The 20,432-nt window shown below is 45.1% G+C and overlaps 2 protein-coding genes across 2 annotated transcripts; both read right to left on the reverse strand.

Moving 5' to 3' along the window:
* Positions 1-4,481: 4,481 nt before the first annotated feature.
* LOC102573053 (olfactory receptor 2AG2-like) lies at positions 4,482-5,252 on the reverse strand. The gene has a single exon (XM_059714985.1). It carries the CDS (start codon positions 5,250-5,252, stop codon positions 4,482-4,484), a length of 771 nt encoding a protein of 256 aa, XP_059570968.1.
* Positions 5,253-12,040: 6,788 nt separating this feature from the next.
* Positions 12,041-12,985, reverse strand: LOC132243877 (olfactory receptor 2V1-like). Its single transcript, XM_059714390.1, has one exon. It carries the CDS (start codon positions 12,983-12,985, stop codon positions 12,041-12,043), a length of 945 nt encoding a protein of 314 aa, XP_059570373.1.
* Between the last annotated feature and the right edge of the window lie 7,447 nt (positions 12,986-20,432).

Below are 20,432 nucleotides of genomic sequence, written 5' to 3' on the forward strand. Positions count from 1 at the left end.
GGACAAGATTTAAAAAAACAAACAAATTTGAACTCGGTATTAAACAAAACACCTTTCTATTGAACAAAGGAGCATATACCTCTGACTCTTAGATGTGTTTCTGGAGCTACTCAAATAAATTACCTAAGAGGGGAAGGAGAACTTATTGAATGAAATGCAGTCTTTCAAAAAAGCCAGGTCCAACTTGGAGCCATGACATCACTCACAGGGATAAGTTCAAAATCTAAGGGGAATCTTGTCCAAGTTGTTAATTAAGTTGCACTTTCTCTTCAGTTACTTGACGACTCTGCAGATTTCTATTTGGGAGAATGCCTTGGCATCCTCGGCCTGGGGTGAGTGAGGGCAGAGAAGAGAATTTCAGAAAAGACAAAAGAAAACTTTTGTCAGTTTTACTTCAGTGACATTTTAAGAGGTTTTTTTTTCCCTCTTTCCTGTGGGAAATGTCAAGTTTTAATGTTTTCAATCCAAAGCAGAATGTGAATCTCTGGGGTAAAGCATCCACACCTGAGGACAGGAGGGCGATCCAGGCTGACCTTGACAGGCTCGGGACATGGGCGGTCAAGAACCTGATGGTGTTGAACACCAAAAAATGCAAGGTTGTCCACCTTGGGAAGAAAAACCTGCAGCATCCATATAGGCTGAGCAGTGCTACGCTGGCTAGGGTGAAAGAGACTTGGGGGACATGATTGACCATAAGATGAACATGAGCCTTCAGTGCGATGCTGCAGCTAGTAAAGCGAGCAAAACACTGGCCTGCATCCATAGATGCTTCTCAAGCAAGTCCCAGAACGTCATTCTCCCCTTGTACTCAGCCTTGGTGAGACCGCAGCTGGAGTACTGCATTCAGTTTTGGGCTCCACAATTCAAAAAGGATGTGGAGAAGCTTGAGAGAGTGCAGAGGAGAGCCACGCACATGATCAAGGGTCAGGAAAAAAGACTTTATGATGAAAGGCTGGGAGCTATGGGACTCTTCAGTCTGGAAAAGCGCAGGCTCCGGGGTGATCTGGTGGCCACCTATAAGTTTATCGGGGGTATTAACCTGGATCTGGGGGCATGTCTGTTCACCAGAGCACCCCAAAGGGATGACAAGATCGAACAGTCACAAACTCCTCTATGACCGTTTCAGGCTGGACATAGGGAAGAACTTCTTTACTTTCCGAGCCCCCAAGTTCTGGAATAGCCTGCCATCGAAGGTGGTTCAAGCACCCACTTTGAACAGCTTCAGGAGACATTTGGATGTTTATCTTGCTGGGATCTTATGAACCCTACTCACTTCCTGCCCCTGGGGAGGGGGCTGGTCTTGATGATCCTCCAGGGTCCCTTACAGCTTTAACATCTATGAAAATCTATGAAATCTTCTCACAATTTTTAGTTCTCTAGTTCAGTATTGTTCAACTTTTTTAGAGTTGAGGAAATAGTCACTAGACTCAAGGCACCCTCGATAACTTTTGTGAATTGGGTGGCACTCAATTTAAAAAGCTAATTTATTTATTACAGTACTTCCTTGCACAGGGGCCAGGCAGTCGGGGTGGGGGATAATCTAGGCAGGGACATGCTGGAGTCTATGCTTATCTCCTCCCACCTTGCAGCACCCTTCAGAGGATCCTGCACTACCTCAGGGTGCCACGGCACTCTTGTACTGGACTTGCAATTCTGGGTTCTGGCATTCAGTACTTTTCTGGCCATTTAAGTGGTCATTTTTTTGGTTACCTACATGGCATTTTGGGTGCTTACATGCCCAGGGGAATTCTCTTCCTGGATACATAGCCCAGTGCATGTGAATAACTAAGCATGGCTAGGTACGTGCACAGCCTGAACGTGTACACTAGCAAACACAGCACATTGGAGGGGTTGACTACATGACTCCATGAATAGAGACCTACAAAATTCATGGCGGTGCAATTTTTGTGGAAACCACCAATTTGGGCGGGCTCTGCCAAAATGACGGGGTATGTGAAAAACAACAGACTCTGTCATTTTGGTAGGCTGGCTGCAAAAAGCCCAAAACAACCTCTTCCCCGCCCCCTGCCCCTCCCCCTCCTCTCTCCCTGCAAAAAAATACTAATAAAAAAGAAAATGCTGACTCCTCAGAAGGAGCCAGCAGTCTTCATGGCACTGTGGACCATGGCACAGCCTGCCGGGAAAGAGGGAAGGGGCTGCCGGCAGGATGGCTGCCACCTCACCCCTTGCCTCTGATTGGCTGAAAAGGCTGGGAGGCGGGGATCCCCCATTGACCTGCTCCGGGTCAGCAGTGGCTTCCAGGCTCTGCTCCTCCCTGCCTGCCCCGCAGGTCTCTTCAGTCTGGGAGCAGGTGCTGGAAGGGGGGATCCACTCCCCATTCCTGTTCCCCGCCCTGCCCCTGGATCAGCTGTGGACACTGGGGGTAGTAGACACTCGGCCCTTCTTCCAAGCAATCCCTTGATGGAGAGTGTGGAAGAAGAAGGGCCTACTGGTGCTGGAAGGGAGAAATGCTGAGAGGTGAGAGGAGGAGTTTCCCTGCTTCACAGACTTAAAAAAGTTGCCTGCCACAGGTGTTGTGCTGGCCTCCAACCAGTCAGCATTCATAATTAGGACCTATAAGTCAGGGACCAGAATCAGTAGCTCAGAAACAAGCTGGCATTAGGGGCTAGACTCAGGCCCTGAGAGATAGGGCTGGCTCAGGAGTAGTGCAGGAGTCAGGAACTGAGTCATAATCAGGAAGAAACCAAATGTCAGAAACCAGGCTCAGAAAACAGGGGTGCAGGGAAAGGGTTTGGGAGCAGGGATCAAAGTCAGGGCAAGCTTCAACCTCACAAGGAAACTTAGAGCTAAATCCTATTTCACCTTGATGTGCCAAGGTGGCATCTTTGTAGTTTGATTATGGCAATTTTGGGCACATATACAAAATTCAGATTGTATTTCCTCCTGTGCTGGACTACGGTTGTGCACCCAACATACATACCTGAAGAAAAATGGAGGCAAAGAAGAAGGTCTCAATTTTCTGGAGTTTCGTGCTGGTAAGCACATCCCCAGCTGATTCTGTTATCTCTGGGAACTTATACAGCCATAGTGCCCTGAGCATGAGCAAGTCTAGGCCTGGAAGAGAAGCCCAGGGCAAATGTAGCTGCATACAACAGTGCATAAATGCCAAAAATCTCACTAGCATGATTATGTGGACACCATGTAGGAGCATGAAGGAGAAATGGGATTTATCTCTGCTTATGCAGTCGGTCCACTACAGTTTGTCCTTTGGGTTTGAAGGTGGTATTGGTTTCCTGGAAGCACAGCAGCCAATGGTTTGTCACCATGATTCACTCCCAGCTGGGACAATGGCTTAGCACACCGTGAAGGAAATCTTAAGGGAATAGGCTTCACAGGGCAAGATTGTTTCCTTAAACAGTAATACACGGACTCTCCAGAAGACCTGACAAGGACTTGAGGATGCCTGGTGCACTGCAGACTACTGAGGAAGATCTGGGCAAAGTAGGTGTCATGGGCAGGGGCCTACTGGTACTTCTGTGCCCTCCTAGTTGTTCTGGATGAACCCCTCAGTACTGGCCCAGTCTGGCTTCAGACTCCAGTGACTAGCACCCAGGTCATGTTTTGCTGGAATTAATGTGTTTTGTGTGGATGAATTTCCATTATTTGGGCACCCTTGACCAATGAGAAACAGACCCACAATTCTTAAGGCACTTCTGAAATGCTTTTATTCAGTTGCTGCAAGCCTGCGCTAGACAACATAGATTTGGATATGACACACACCCTAAAACATAGCACGTGTCTGTGTTGCCCGAAAGCAACCTACCCTAGCATAGTAACTTAGGCTGGCCGAATAGCTGTCAAATTAAGTCCCTTGTCCCACTCTGACAAGTGGCTACTGGAAGTGACTCTGCCTAAATATGTTGACGTGTTTCTTGCAAGAGAATTTCAGGGTTTTGAAGAAGGCCACGGTGATGGCTACACAATTTTTCAAGTTCAATAAAAAGGTTGGCAACCTGAGGTCCACAGCACACATCTGACCCACAAAGAGGTTCCAGCTCGCTCATAGAGGGCCTATTGCTGACACAGACTTGTGCTGCACCACACAAGCCCTCTGCAGTGCTCCCTCTCTACTCTTGAGCCTGCTCCTCGCCCACATCTGTGCTTCCCTCACTGCAAAGGGGTGGGAATCTGCAGTGAGAATCAGTGCTGGCAGCCGGTCACTCCAGGGGTGAAGACTTCCAGCCTATAGCTGTGATTGGGTTGTCAGCTCCAGCCCTCACAAACTAAAGGTTATGGATCCCTATGTCTAGATAAGTGGCCTATAATAACAGAGATAATGTCTTGAAAATACTTCCAAAGCAATTGTGTGATAGGGAAGCCTGCATACCCTTGATTTCAAGTGAGACAAGGATTATTAGGCAGCTAAGTAAATTTAAAAATACAGTCACCTCCTAAATGTTTCAGAAAACCGTGCTGGAAGGAGCTTTGTCAACTCTGACCCCATTTAGTACCGATTCCTATCAGTTTTGCTGGAAGACCCTGTATTTCCCAACCAGCTTCCTTAGGGCTCCCAAGACATCCCTGTTTCTCAGGCTGTAGATCAGTGGATTCAGCACTGGGGTGACAATGATATAAAACACAGGGGCGATCTTGTCTTGTTCGGGTGAGTGAGGGTCACTGGGTCTCATGTACATGAAGATGCCTGAGCCATAGAACAGCCCCACCACAGTCAGGTGTGAGAAGCAAGTGGCCAGAGCTTTCTGTTTTCCTTTGGTTGACTTCATCCTTGGGACCATAGAGAGGATGTGAGTGTAGGAGGCTAGTATGATAGAAGCAGGCATGAGGAGCACAACAATGGCAATCACAATCACCAGTGTCTCGTACTGGGAGGTGTCAGAGCAGGACAGTTTCAGGAGGGATTGGATTTCACAAAAGAACTGGTCAATGTCTTTGGAACCACAGTAGGGCAGGTGCATGGTGTAAACTGAATGCATCAAGGAATGTGCTGCTGCCCCAACCCAGACCCCAGCTGCCAGCCCCAGGCAGAATCTCCTGCTCAGGAGAATAGGGTATTGCAAGGGATTGCAAATAGCTACGTACCTGTCATAATCCATGACTGCCAGAAGGAGGCACTCTGCTCCACCCGTTGTCAGCGAGAGGAAAATCTGAAACCCACAGCCCACTGGAGAAGTGGGATTGCCTGGGGTCAGAAAGTCTGCTGACATTTTGGGGACAACAGTTAGGGTCTGACAGATGTCCATGAAGGCCAGTTGACTGGCGAAGAAGTACATGGGGGTGTGAAGGGAGGAATCCACCTGGATTAGAACGAGGAGGAGAGTATTCCCAGACACAGCAGTAACCAAGGCAAGCCAAATCAGGGCAAGGAAGAAGGTGTGCTCATTGGTGTGGTGCAGGAATCCCAGCAGAATAAATTGCATTGGTGAAGTTGTATTATGTGTCTCCATTTCCTCTTCATGTGGCTGGGCCTGAAGCAGCGGGGAAGAACAAGGCTTTGTGGAATATGCACACACTTTCTACTGGATAACGCTAATGGGATCTGAGACAGTCACTGGGTTTTTCATCTTGTGAAAGAAATGCCAGACATGATGGCTGATAAGAAAAACTGGCTTATATCCTTGTAATTTGCATTATGCAAGAGGTTTTTTAAGTAACGTGTAATTTTAATGAGCTCCCCCTCCGGCCATCATGCTGCAAGTCTATCTATAGGTGGGTTTGCAGTGTTTTTACCTTTGATATCTCTGTGTTACAGGTGTGGAGATTCCACGGCCGCGTTTTGTCCATTTACTGAGGTGCTGGTTGCACCCTCACTATGGCAGCGTAGCACTCAGAACCCACTGAGCAAACAGCCCTGATTCAGGATGTGTAATTTCTTGCTCCCTCCATGTGCTACTAATAGGCAAACTCCCTGGTTACACATCAGTCAGACTGAAGTGAAAGGGAAAACAGGTAATCTATAATCTCATGGAATAGCCATAGAAACCAGATACTTCCACAATGAATAAGAGGCCCAGGTTAGTCATTTTTCTATTTCAGCAGACACAGTTACAGTAATTGTCATCATCATTATCACTAGAAGAAGGAGTTGTACCTTGGGAGGACGAGATGCCAAATACACAGTAGACAAATTCAACCGCACATTAGTGTGTCATGGCAATAAGCCATGCTAACGTGCTGTAGCATTAGTCTAGTGTGCATTAGTATCACTAAAAAGGCGTGAGCTGGTACTGCAGCGCAGGAGTACTGGCTGCTGTACATTGAGCTGGTATCTGTTATTACAGGTACTAAACTTAATGTGCCATAACTACAGTGCATTAATGCATGTGTAGGTTTGCACCGTCTCATTCCAGTTAATGGTAAGCTAGACAGTCTATAATGTCATGAAATAGCCTTAAAGACCAGATATTTCTGCAATGTTTAAGCAGCCCAGGTTAATATTTCTTTTATTTCAGCAGAGACCACAATAGCATTAATTTTGGGACTGACCATGTGACAGTGCAAAATACCCTGTGAGAGGTCCCATTGGAGTGCTACCGGTACAATGCCGACAGAAACTGTGTCCAGAGAAGGAGGAACGTAAAGTATTGGAGCCACAGAGAAACTGCCTCTTCTCACTCCATAGAGAATCATGCAATTACACTGGCTTCTCTGTAACCGCAGGAGGAGGGTGGCTGGCTCTGCTGCGTACAACCGCCTGCCAGCCAAGCAAACCACCTCTTCAGTGTCTGCTGTCCCTGAAAGAGCCCTGGGGGAGATACAGAGACACTGACCCCAATAGACAAATGCAGCCTTGAATCTCGGGAAGGGGATTTGAGACTAGAAGGCAAACTCTTTGAACTGCTAATTGCTCTCTGCAGCTAAATACCTCTGCAGCTGCATGGAGGCACAGAAAGTCAACAAGGATTTGGCTCATAAGCAGGAAAGGTAGAAAAGAGGTGAGGTCTTGGAAGAGTGGGACCCTCATTTCTCCATTGCCAGAGCAGGGATCCCAGGCTGGTTTTGGGACACGGGGTTGTGGGGGATGTTAAACAAACCATCCCTTCTGCTGGATGGGCTTCAAAGACATTAGAAATAAAAATTCATTAACAGATATTATGAATGTAAAGAAAACTATATTATAATGACACAATTTTCATTCATCTCAATCTATCCAGGATTTCACAGATGTCTGAAATTCTGGACAGATGGAGACGAATGGGAATTTTCTAACGGACTTCAATAGAGCCCGGATTTTACCCCTTGAAAACAAGAATTTCCTTTTCCTCTTCAATTCATTTGAAATGCATCAACATATTTAGACATGCCAACAGGAAGAGTCTGCTTTCATTATCATTACAAGGACCACATAATCAGTTATATTATCTGCATCTTCTCCACAGCATTATTATCATCTAATAACGTGTCAGGTTAAAAAATCAAAATGAAATAAAATATGTTTTCTTAGTAGTAGCACTAGGTGAAATAATAAGTCATAATTACATCTATGTTTAACTTTTATTAAATATAGCAGCTGAAAGCTGTGTTGAGAAACATTCACAATATGGGACAATGGCTTAGCACACCTTCAATGAAATCTGACTGGAGCAGGCCTCACAGAGCAAGCTCTTGTTTCCCTGAACAGTAATACATGGACTCTCCAAAAGAACTGACAAGGGCTTGAGGATGCCTGATGCATTGCGCACGACAGAGAAAGATCACCTGGCCACAGTAGGGGTCATGGGTAGGGGCCTACGGGGATTTCTGTGCCCTTCCTGGTTTTGGTTGAACCTCTCAGTACTGGCCTGATCTTGGTACAGTCTACAGCGAGTAGCAGCCACTGTAGCAGTGTTTTGCTGGAATGAATGTGTTTTGAGTGGCAGGGCCGTCCCTGGGGGGGACGAATTGGGACAACCACCCCATGCCCCATGCTTTGTGGGTCTCCCGGAGCTGGGTGGAGCGGCACAGTGATTCTGTACTGCTGCTGGCGTCATGTCCAGCTGCTCAGCACCCCCCCACTGCCGAATCTGCCACCGACTTCCTTGAGTCTGGGAGCAGGGCCCCGCACACACTGATTTGCCTGGGGCCCCACACCCTGCTCAGATCGTCTCTGTTGGGTGGATGCCTTTTCACTCTTTGGGCACGCTTGAACAGTGAGATAAGGAGCCACAATTCTTACAGCACTTGTGAAATGCTTTTATTCAGTCGCTGCAAGTCAGCACTAGGGAACATGGATTTGGATATGACACACACCCTAAAACATGTCACGTGTCTGTGTTTCCTGAAATCAAACTATCCTAGCATGGTAACTTAGGCTGGCCTAAAAGCTGACGAACTCTTAAGTCCCTTGTGTGAGTGATTCTTTACCTGTTTTCCCCTTGAAATTCCAGAGAGTGTCTTCAAACCTTGTGAACATTTGCTGTTATTCTGCTCTTTGGGTGTCTGGGCATCCTTCTGGTTAGACCAGTCCTTCAGCAACCAGCTGGGCTGAACCAGATGCACCAGAGCTAACAGTGCTTCCATTTTCCTGTAACTTGTTTTATGGAGAAGGCAGTAGGTTTCCATCTTGAAATATCTCCTTTTTTGTAGCTTATACCACTGCCCCATGTAGATTCAGGCATCCTTTTGTAACCAGGTCCTCAAACTAAAAATTAAGTTATAGCTACATGACAAAATTATCATGATAGGCATTGCCACTGTGAAGTACACTGTGCCACTTTCCGCATGTTACTACCAACACCTAAAGCAGAATATTTCCTTTCATGTGTTTCTGTTGTAGCAGAATTAAAATTGCACCCACCTGAATGGATAGGAAGGGCAACCCTGCATGTGGACAGAGTGTGAGAAGAGAGAGAGAGCTTGTCCCAGTAGGGACCCTGTTTGCCCTGTGGGGGGTGAAGCAGCTTGGGAGGCAGCTGTCATTGAAGGGGGAAGGGGACGTACCCCAGCAGGGGTGTTGAATGTGTGGAACATTTGCAAAGAGCCCAGGAAGAGTCCTGGCCTGGGATTGGCTGTGAGGACTTATTTAAAAAGGGGGAACAGTTTTTTTCTTTTTTGTTTTTTGTTTTTTTCCTGGGGAGGGGAAGTAAAGAAAGGGAGTGAGAGGGGGAGATAGGTTGGAGGCCAGAAAAAGGACCTCGCCGTGGGCATCCCTCGGAGAACCCCTGTTGGAGTCCTGCAGAAGTAGCAGCCAGAAGGTACATTCGTGGGAGACTGTCCTGGTTTTCTAAGGCACCCAGGTGTGGGGGGGAGCAGGCTCAGTGTGCTGGAGGGAGCGCTGCACTCGGGGGCTCCAGCCTGCAAGAAGCCCCGGTGCAGGCAGGGCCCAAGGAGGGGGGCCGCATTTGCCAGGTGGTGTAAGGCTGTGCTGGGCAGGAGGAACTGGTACAACCCACATCCAGGGGCGGAGCCACCTCCTGCCACACTGTGACCCCTGAAGCTCGTGCGGGGGACACCAGCAGCAGGGACCTGCCAGGGTTCCTCTGGAGAAACACAAAAGCAGTCCCACTCCCTGAGAAACCAAGCCTAGGCAGGCGGTGTACACAGGGTCATCATAGTTACACTTGACCATACAAGTTATAGGCTAAGTGTTCAAATACATTCTTGATGGGTTATTAGTTGGCACATCAATTTATTTATTTATTGGTTCCTTATTTAGCATGTGTAATGTTTATGCCTTCCCCTGGTATAAGGTGTATCAGAGAAGCCATTAATCTTAAACCACCATCCCTGGGTTCTGTTGGGTAACATTATTTGCTTTATTGTATTAATCCCATTGTATCCTGTAAATAATTAAACTCTGTAAATAGTTTTATAACCACCTGCAAGGTTTTTCTGAACATCAGGGAAGGCTCCCCAATTGGGAACCCTGCAACAGCTACCCAGGCAGCTGAGCAGGGCCACCAGCTGCCAGGTACCCCAGCATCCCACTGTGCAGGTGAGGGCATGGCTAGCGTTGTGCTCCAGGGTTACACTATGAAGCAGAGAGGGACAGGTGAACAAATTAACACATAATTTTTTAAGGCACCAATGCTTGGCAAGGCAAGTTTGCTATCTTGGTGCAGCCTTGTCATATTAACAAGTTTTACCTGGCATTTTGTATCATTGACACAAGGATGTGATGACATCTGCTCCATGACATGGAGATTAATTAAACAAAGTGTATTACAGTTTGAAAAAGTTGCTCTATTTTCATCAAAAATTCAAATAAAATAGACTCTACAACCAGTTCCAGCAATAAATGATGTCAAAAAATTTCAAAGGTGACTATATCACAGGTTTATTATTCTAAGCATGTTAACCATACAATAATAGCCTGCTTGTGGTACAGGGCAAAGAAGGAGGGGAAAATGTTTAGCAGAAAGGGTGGTAATCAGGTGATCCTACCTGTGATTGGTCATCTGTACAACATCTCCAGACCTCCTAAGTCCGTGGTTGTGCCCCACACACCCCTGCTCTGCCCAAGCAGACAAAGCAGTGAAGCTACTCTCAGGGCACCACCTGCTGCCACATCCCATCAGTTCTGGAGAGAGCCTGGTGGAGGTGCCAACGAGGTGGCTTTAATGTTTCATCTCCAGATGAGTCAGGTGCAGAACAGCCAGGGCAGACCCCTTGGTGGTAGTCAAATGGGTTCAAAATCAAGGAAAATGTGAAGACAACCTATCCCACTCTGACAAGTGGCTACTAGAAATGACATCTTGACTTGTTTCTTTCAGGATAATTTCAGGGTTTTGCAGAGGGCCAGGGTGATGGCTTCTAGGGCTGTGAGAAGCTTTGATCCCTGATTCATTTCGGCAGAGATTTGGCCCAATTAGGTGGCTGAATCTCCAAATCCAATTTGAATCAGAGGACCCTCTAATCTCTCTGAATCGAATCAGAACCCTCCAAATTGATTCAGAGAGATTTGGAAATATTCAGCGATTCAGACATAGACACAGCTTTAACTGATTTTTGTACATACCTCGAGGCAGCAGGGGCTCATGAATGCTGTGATGCTGGGGCGCACGGGGGCTCCCCTGTGTGCTCGGCACCAGACCCAGAAGTGGAGTGAAAGTACTTCTGATCCACGCCCAGGTCTGCTGGGGAATGTGCTGCCCCCGCCTCCAGAGTCCTTCCAGCTCTGTGACTGGTACCTCCTGGGTCTGGGGGGCTCCCAGGGTCCCCCGTGGGCGATCACTGAGCTGGCAGGGCACAGCCCTCCCCCCCCCCCCCCCCGCCCCATGCTCCCCAGCAGACCCAGAAGTGGACCGGACGTACTTCCACTCCACTTCCGAGTGTGCCGCCAAGCATGTGGGGCTCCCCGCACTCCTGTAGGGTGCTCCATCTGCCCCAGCATCACAGCGTTCACGAGCCGCACCTGGTACCTCGAGGTATGGAGAAAAACATTTAAGTGTGTGTCTATGGCCAAATCGCTGATTCTCTGAACCAGCATTGAATCTTCAGATTTGGATTCAGCCAAACCTAATCAGGGAGAATCACCCAAATCAACAAATCGAATCACTGGTCCTGATTTGGGCTGAATCCAAATCAAATATGACCCATTTTGCACACCCCTAATGGCTACACAATTTTTCAAGTTTGGTACAAAGATTAGTACCTAAGATCCGCAGGCCAGATCTGGCCCCACAAGAGGTCCCTACTGGCTCATGGAGGACTGATTGCTGGCAAGTGCTGCACCACGCAGGCCCTGTGCAGTTCTCCCATCCATTGTGGAGATTTGGCCTCTGCCACGTCTGTGCCTCCCTCACTAAACACAGGTGGGAGTTTGCAGTGAGAATGAGTGATAGCAGCAGGAAGTAAAGACTTACATCCTGCAGCCACGATTGATTTTTAAGCTTCAGCCCTCACAAACTGAAGGTTATGGATCCTTATATCTAGATAAATGGCCTATAATAGCAGGGATGAGGTTTTGAAAATACTTCCAAAGCAATTGTGTGATAGGGAAGCCTGTGTTCCCTTGATTTCCAGTGAAACAGAGACTATTAGGCAGCTAAGCTATTTTTTACAATACAATCACCACCAAAATGTTCCAGAAAACCCTTGCAGCAGCGTTATCAACTTTGACCCCATCTAGTACCAAGTCCTGTCAGTTTTGCTGGAGAACTCTGCATTTCATAACCAGCTTCCTTAGGGCTCCCAAGACATCCCTGTTTCTCAGGCTGTAGATCAGTGGATTCAGCACCGGGGTGACAATGGTGTAAAACACAGGGGCCATCTTGTCTTGTTCAGGTGAATGAGGGACTTTGGGCCTCAGGTACATAAAGATGGCAGCACCATAGAACATGCCCACCGCAGTAAGATGTGATGAGCAAGTGGCCAGAGCTTTCTGCTGTCCTTTGGTTGACTTCATCCTCAGGACCGTAGCAAGGATGCAGGTGTAGGATGCTAGGATGATGGAAGAAGGGATGAGGAGCAGCACAATGCCACTCACAAATACCAGAGTCTCATATTGAGAGGTGTCAGAGCAGGACAGTTTCAGCAGGGATTGGACTTCACAAAAGAATTGGTCGATATCTTTGGAACCACAGTAGGGCAGATGTATGGCATAAACTGAATGGATCAAGGCATCTGCAGCTGCCCCAACCCAGGCCCCAGCTGCCAGGCCCAGGCAGACTCTCCTGCTCAGGAGGATGGGGTATTGCAAGGGATTGCAAATAGCTACATACCTGTCATAAGCCATGACTGCCAGAAGGAGGCACTCAGCTCCACCCATCATCACCACAAGGAAAATCTGAGCCCAACAGGCAACCAGAGAAATGGGGTTGCCTGGGGTGAGAAAGTCTGCTACCATTTTGGGGACAACAGTCAGGATCTCACAGATGTCCATGACGGCCAGTTGACTGAGGAAGAAGTACATGGGGGTGCGAAGGGAGGAGTCTACCTGGATTAGAACGAGGAGGAGAGTATTCCCAGACACGGCGGTAACCAAGGCAAGCCAAATCAGGGCAAGGAAAAAGGTGTGCATATTGGTGTGGTGCAGGAGTCCCAGCAGAATAAATTGCATTGGTGAAGTTGAATTCTTTGACTCCATTTCCTTTTCACGTGGCTGGGCCTGAAGCGCTGGGGAAGAACAAGGCTTTGTGGAATATACACATACTTTCTACCAGGTAACTGTAATGGGAGGCAGTCATTGGGTTTTTTGTCTTGTGAAAGAAATGCCAGAAATGATGATTGATAATAAAAACTGTCTTAGCCTTGTCAATTGTGTTTAGTTATCAAAGAGATTTTGTAAGTAACATGTAATTTTAATGATCCTACCCTTTGCCTATCAAGCTGCAAGCCTTTCTATAGGTGGATTTGCAGCTGTTTAATCATTGGTATGTCTGTGTTACAGGTGTTGGATCAGCTTCAGAGTTGTGTGGAGATCCTATAGCCAGGTTTTATTCAGTTTACAGAGGTACTGGTTGCAGCCTTACTATGACAGCGTTGGACTCAGAACATGCTGTGTAAATGGCCATGATTCAGGATGTATAATTGCTTGCTCTGCTTCAGCTGCTACTAGTAGCCAAACTGCCTGTTTACACATCAGTCTGATTAAAGTGAATGGGAAAGGACACAATCTATAAACCCAAGGAATAGGCTTAAAGGCCAGATACTTCTAGAATGATTAAGAGGGCCAGGTTAATAATTTTCCTATTTCAGAAAAGACAATAATGGCATTAGTTGTTATCATAACTGTCACTAAAAGTAGGAGGTGTAAGTTGACAGGACATGAGATGCCAAATGCACCGTAGATAAGTTCTACTGCACATTAGTGCATCACAGCACTTAGTCATTTTAAAGCACTGTAGTATTAGTCTACTGTGCATTAGCATCACTAAAAAGGTGTGTATTGGTATAACAGTACAGTAATGCTGGATGCTGTGATCTGTTAGGGCTGTGCAAAACAGCACCATTCTGTTTCAACTTGCGTGTCGGATTTTGACAAAACAGCGTTTTGTTTAAATTTCATTTGTATTTGAAGCGCTGTTCCATTTCATTTTGTCAGAACAGTGACACTGTTCATAGGGCTGGGGAGGGGAACTCAGCTCAGCTGGCCTGAGTTGTTTTCCCTAGCCCCATCATAGCCTGGCTGAGCCACACGGGGCTGCATAGCTATTGCGAACACAGCCCCAGTTCTCCCCTGTCTTCCACCACCTGGCTGTTAGCTGCTTTGAAACTCGAAACGTTTCAAAACTTTCAAAACATTTCAACTAGCCTTGTTTTGTTTTTGTGACTGTTTTGAAGCCCTTTGTTTCATTTCTTTTTGATTTCACTGTTTCAAGCTCGAAATGAGTTGAAACAGTGTTGAAATGAAACAGCCAGTGAAATTACGTACAGTTCTAGTATCTGTTATTACAAGCACTAACCTTAATGTGTCATAACTATGGTGCATCAATGCACGTGTGAATGCTCCCAGTCTGCTTCAAGGTAATGGAAATCTAGGCAGGCTATGATTTCATGAAATACCATTAAAGACCCAATATATCCACAATGATTAAGAGGCCCAGGTGAATCATTCTTCTATCTTAGCAGAGGCAACGATAGCATTAATTATTATCACCACTATCACTAGAAGGAGGAGGTGTAGCTTAAGAGGACAGCTCTAGCACTGCATGTGGGGATGTGAAGAAACTTCTATTTCCCCAGCACCTCACCATTGCTAAATAAGTTGTAAGATCCCAATTGTGCTCCCACATCCTATCTGCTGCTCAGCACTTCCAGTGGGACAACTGGCATTTTCAGGAACATACATTGAAAACATCTGCACACTGAAGTCTACCAGTGTCCAGAGCCATGAGTGGAGAATTGAATTGAATTTTTTTAAAGAACATTTGGTTCTATTTTAATCATTTAAATAATTTATAGTCATTTTACTTTTAAAATGAATATACATAAAATCATAGGAAACAGAGAATAATAACAAATATAAGGCTATAGACCGAGAAAGAAAAATAAAATATGTGACTGAAGCAGGTTAAAGATGCTAAGGTATTTTCATGAAATAAAATGTAAAATTTGGAGATGTTTTTTGTGTTTTTTTCATTTTGCTACATCTTTCTGAAAAATATCTTTACTGTATTAAAATGCTATTAAATCATTATTACTACAAAATAATAGTTCCATAACATTTTTTTTTTAAATGTCAATTAAAATTTCAAGTAACGGGAATGACTTTTCATGGGAGGGAAACATATTTCATTGCCAGTTTCTTCACAATTTAATATTCAGAAAGTTTCTAGTAACTGACCACGTGACAGTGCAAAATACCCTGTGAAAGGTCTCATTGGAGTGCTACCGGCACAATGCCAACAGAAACTGTGTCCAGAGAAGGAGGAATGTAAAGTATTGGAAACACAGAGAAACTGCCTCTTCTCACTCCATAAAGAATCGTGCAATCACACTGGCTTCTCTGTAACCGCAGGAGGAGGGTGGCTGGCTCTGCTGCGTACAACCGCCTGCCAGCCAAGCAAACCACCTCTTCAGTGTCTGCTGTCCCTGAAAGAGCCCTGGGGGAGATACGGAGACATTGACCTCAATAGCCAAATGCAGAAATGAGGCTTGGGAAAGGGAATTAAGACTGGCAGGCAAAACGTTTGAACTGCTAATTACTCTCTGCAGCTAAATACCTCTGCAGCTGCATGGAGGCACAGAAGGTCAACAAGGATTTGGCTCATAAATTGAATAGGTAGAAAAGAGGTGAGGTCTTGGAAGAGTGGGACCCTCGTTTCTCCATTGTTGGAGCAGGGATCCCAGGCTGGTTTTGGGACACGGGGTTGTGGGGGATGTTAAACAAACCATCCCTTCTACTGGATAGGCTTCAAAGACATTAGGAATGAAAATGCATTAAGTGATAGTATGAATGGAAATATAGAAAAATTATGATGACAAAAGTTGCATTCATCTCAATCCATCCAGGATGTCATATATGTCTGAATTCCTGGAGACACAGAGATGAATAGGGATTTTGTAATGGACTTACTAGAGCCAGGAGTTTACCCTTTGAAAACAAGAATTTCCTCTTCAATTCATCTGAAATGCATCAATGTATGTAGACATGCTAACAGGAAGAATCTGCCCTCATTATCATTGCAAGGACACCATAATCAGTTATATTATCTGCCTCTTTTCCACATCATTATTATCATATAGTAACATGTGTTAGATTAAAAAAATCAAAGTGAAATAACATACCTTTTCTTAGTACTACTTGCAGGTGAAATTATAAGTAATAATTAAATTTATGTTTAGCTGTAATTAAATATAGTAGCTGAAATATATGTTGAGAAACATTTATGTGACTCATCCTCTCTGATTATTATATGCAGAACTTAAAGTACTAGAAAGGTTTCATGTGTAATTCAGAAACACCTATATTTCAATGCCTTAATGTATGTAAAATAATTACTTACGTTTATTTGCTGTATCTCATCCTTCAGTCATTCTAAAAATGAGAGATGTTTGATGTCCAGCAAAAAATATTCTCCTCTATTTATAAAGAACCTCTCAAAACAAAAATCTTGCAGGTCTACTCTCCTGTATTCTGTTATCTTTGTTGAATGCTTTGTTTTTCCCAACCCACTGATTTATGGGCATCTACAGGAAATAAATAGTTATCAGCTCAAAAGAAGTTGCAATAGTATATGAATGAGCACCCCATATAATATCCTTTTGGCCAACATTACTTTAAAAATAATACTTTATAAAGGAATTAAAAATGTTAAAATGACATTTTTTTAGTGAGAGGGCATGGTATTTTTGTAACACAGGACACTGTTTTAAAAGTCATTCAGGCATTAATTCCATTGAACTTCCAAAAGTAAAAGGATATAATGATGATTCATGACTTTAGTTTGAAAAAAACTAATGGTATTCGGCCATCGAAAAAAATACGGCCTCGATAAGATTTTAGTACAAAACATCTGAAATCTGTATTTAACAAAAACTTTTCTGTTGACCAAGGGACAATATAGCTCTGACTGTCACACTTGGTTCTGGAGCTACTTGAATAAATTACCTAGTAGAGAGGGAGGAGAACTTATTTAATGAAATGCGGTCTTTAAAAAAGCCAGGTCAAACTTAGAGCCATTACATCACTCTACAGGGATAAAAGTAAAATCTAAGGAGAGAAACACTTCCCCAGACTTTGGGGAATCTTGTCCCAAGTCGTTAATTAAGTTGCAATTTCTCTTCAGTTACTTGACAACTCTGCAATCTTCTCTTTGGGGGAATTTCTTGGCATCCTCTGCCTCAGGCAGGTGAGGGCACAGAAACAAAACATTTCAGAAATGACCAAAGAAAACACATTTTAGTTTTCCTTAATTGAGGTTTTAAACTTTTATTTTCATTTTCTGTGTTGGAAATGCCAAATTTTAATATTTTCAATCCGAAACAGAATGTGAAGCTTCTCACAATGTTTGATGGTCTTGTGCAGTAGGGCTCAACCTTTGTAGACTCAAGCCAGCCCTCACTGGACTCAAGGCCCCCTCCGTAACTGTTGTGAATTGAGTGGCAGTCAATTAACTAAAATAAAAATACCTTACAGTCCTGAGTTACTTGCAGAGAGGCCAGGCAGTGGGGTTGTGAGGCCATGGCTAAGCCTGCACTTATGTGCTTTTCTCTTCACACGTCACTTATCTCGTCCTACTTCGCAGAACCCTTCAAAGGATCTGCCATCACTCCAGGGTGGCACAACAGCATTCTGGTGGACGGGGATTTCTGGGTTCAGACATTTAGTACTTTTCTGGTCATTTAAGTGGTCAGTTTTTGGTTCAACTACATGGCATTTTGGGGTAGTTCAATGCCCAGGGGAATTCTCATCCTGGATACATAGCCTTGTGCACAGGAATAACTAAGCATGACTGGGGAGCAAGGGATCTTGGCTGTAGCCGTATTGGTCTAAGCACAAAGACATAATATCGCTTTGGGTGGAGGCAATATCTTTTATTAGATTAACTGAAGAGTTGCAAAAAAGTTGTTCTTTGCATGCTTTCTGACACACATGTTCTTCTGCAGAGAAAAAGAAATGAAAATGGTGAGAGAAATTCAAGATGGTCAGAAATCTCTCAGGTAGGAAAAAGCTGTCTTTGGAGAACTGTTCTGTGAGAATGCAAATGGGTACGAGTTGCAGGGATAAAAAGCAGGCTGGTTACCTGGACTTCTCGGATGGCAGACAGGCTGTGGGAGGCCTGAAACCTTGTGTTCATTAGTAGCCTGGGCTGCTGTATTTGACCTCCCACAGCCTGTCTGTCATCCGAAATGTAGTTTCCATTTCAAACAGCAACATTTCAAATGGCAAAATGGTTTCCCTATCGTTGTGCTTAGATCAATATGGCTACAGCCAAGATCCCTGAAACATGGAAGATATTGCATTTTGCTACTTGAAATGGAAACTTCACAGTGTGAAGAAGAAAGAAGCCACCCCTGACACAATGATCTGGAGAGATTTTAAATCACTATCACTTTTTAAAAGGTTTCTTTCTACAATGGGAAGACTACACTTGCTAGATGTCTGCAGCACCTGATACCTTAGGCATATCCAATTTTTGGCAGACTCCCAATTGCTTCCATAGATTTCATAGACATTTGGGCTGGAAGGGACCCCGGAGGATCATCAAGTCCAGCGCCCTGGTCAGCAGGGATCTTAGGATCACATTGACCCTCCTCCAATATTTGGGCACCTCACCAGAGCACAAGTTCTCGAAGATCCATGTCAGGGGCTGGGCTATGATGCTTGCCAGCTCCTTGAGTCCCCTGGGGTGTAAACCATCAGGGCTGGCTGACTTGAAGGTATCCAGCCTGTCAAGGTGTTCCTTCACGAGTTCAGCTTTGATGGAGGGAGAGGAATCTCCCTCACCCGGGCCTCCCTGCCCTGCAGTGGGCAGGGGCATCCCATGGGGTGGTGAAAAACTGACCAAAGTACCCATTCAGCAAGTTCGTTGTTTCCTGGGCATCAGTTGTCAGTTGTCCCATCTGGTTTAGCGGGGGACCAATGTTGCCCTTGCTTTTCCTCCGGCTCCCCACATATCTAAAAAAGGACTTTTTGTTGTCCTTAATATTTGCAGCTACCTGGAGTTCTGTCGCAGCCTTGGCTTTCCTGGTTTGCTCTCTGGGTGTCTCTTGCCAGGTTTTTCCCTTTGAACCCAAAGTGAGTGTCTCTTAAACTTGGCATTTTTTCTTGGCCATTCCCCTGGTGTTTGTCCATTCTCATGGTTTAATCAGTCCTGCACGGGTCAGAAGGATTTGAGACAGATGCACCAGAGTTGACCATTGACCCAAAAGCTGGCTGCTTTCCATCTTGAGCTCTCTTCTGGTTGCCTAGGCCATTGCACACCCAGATAGTCAGGCATCATTTGTGTAACTAGTCTGCAAACTACAAATCATGTTCCTCTAACCTAACAGGATGAAAAAAGTTGCCAGGAAAGACTTTTAAAGGCTGTGAGATGCTGTGTTGGTGAAGCTCATCTCTGTGCCGTGGCCAATGGAATAGCCGAGATGACGACACTCGCCCTTATGGGCGCCACTGGGCCATATTGTAATGCAGTGCTGGCCAGGATGTAGGCGTTCATGTCACCCATTAAAAACACCAGCCTGGAGGTCTAATGTACAAATATGTGACTGGTCATTTCAATTCATATTCTCATTTGCAGGATAAAATGGTGGAATGAGTTTCTTATATTAAGAACACCTAAAATGGATTCTTGCCTGGATTATGTAGTTGTTGATGGTGATTTCTAGTCATCCTTATGATTAGGTCCTTTACCAAGGGCCAAAGTCCACAGATAAAGGAATTCAAAATAATTCTGCAGCGCATAGTTAACTTGTGTTACTTTTTACCATAAGAGGCTATAGAAGAAACTAGGATAGCCAAGTTGAAAAGGGGATAAAAAGATTTCATGGAGGAAAGCTTCATTAACAGAAGTGGAACAGGACATTCAGGCATGTATTGTAAGGACCAGGTTTTAGGTGGTCCGGACTGCAGGTAGGGCTACAGACAGGACCTGGGGACCAAGAGCCACATGGTGAGGCAGGAGCTATGGGCCAAATTGTCAAATCTGAGGGGAAAATCCAGAGGCAGAGACCAGGGCACAGGTAGTATCAGGTCTTTGGAGATAAAGAAAAAGTCACCAAAGTTGAGCCAAGTTTCCAAAGGCCAGACTCCAGTGACAAAGCCAAGCAGTGTTAGGACACATTCAGGCAGAACTAGTGCCACTGTCAGAGACAAGATACTAGGCTAGGGCCATGGTCTGATGCAGTATGGTACTGCCTACACTTTTTATGAATTTACTGAATTGACTGCATTATATTGAGATGCTATTGGGAAGATGAAGAGCAACCCAACGCTTCACAAAGCTTTTATATTTACTCACTTAGAAACTGGGTCAAAATATTAGACTGATAGGCAAATTACAAATGAGACAAGTTGGTAGTGCCCAGAGCCTAATCCAGAGGTGCTGGGATTGGCAATTTGACAGTGAGGAAGCAGTAGCATTGTAATT

The sequence above is a fragment of the Alligator mississippiensis genome, chromosome 11 (genome assembly GCF_030867095.1).
Source record: "Alligator mississippiensis isolate rAllMis1 chromosome 11, rAllMis1, whole genome shotgun sequence".
Lineage (NCBI taxonomy): Eukaryota > Metazoa > Chordata > Crocodylia > Alligatoridae > Alligator > Alligator mississippiensis.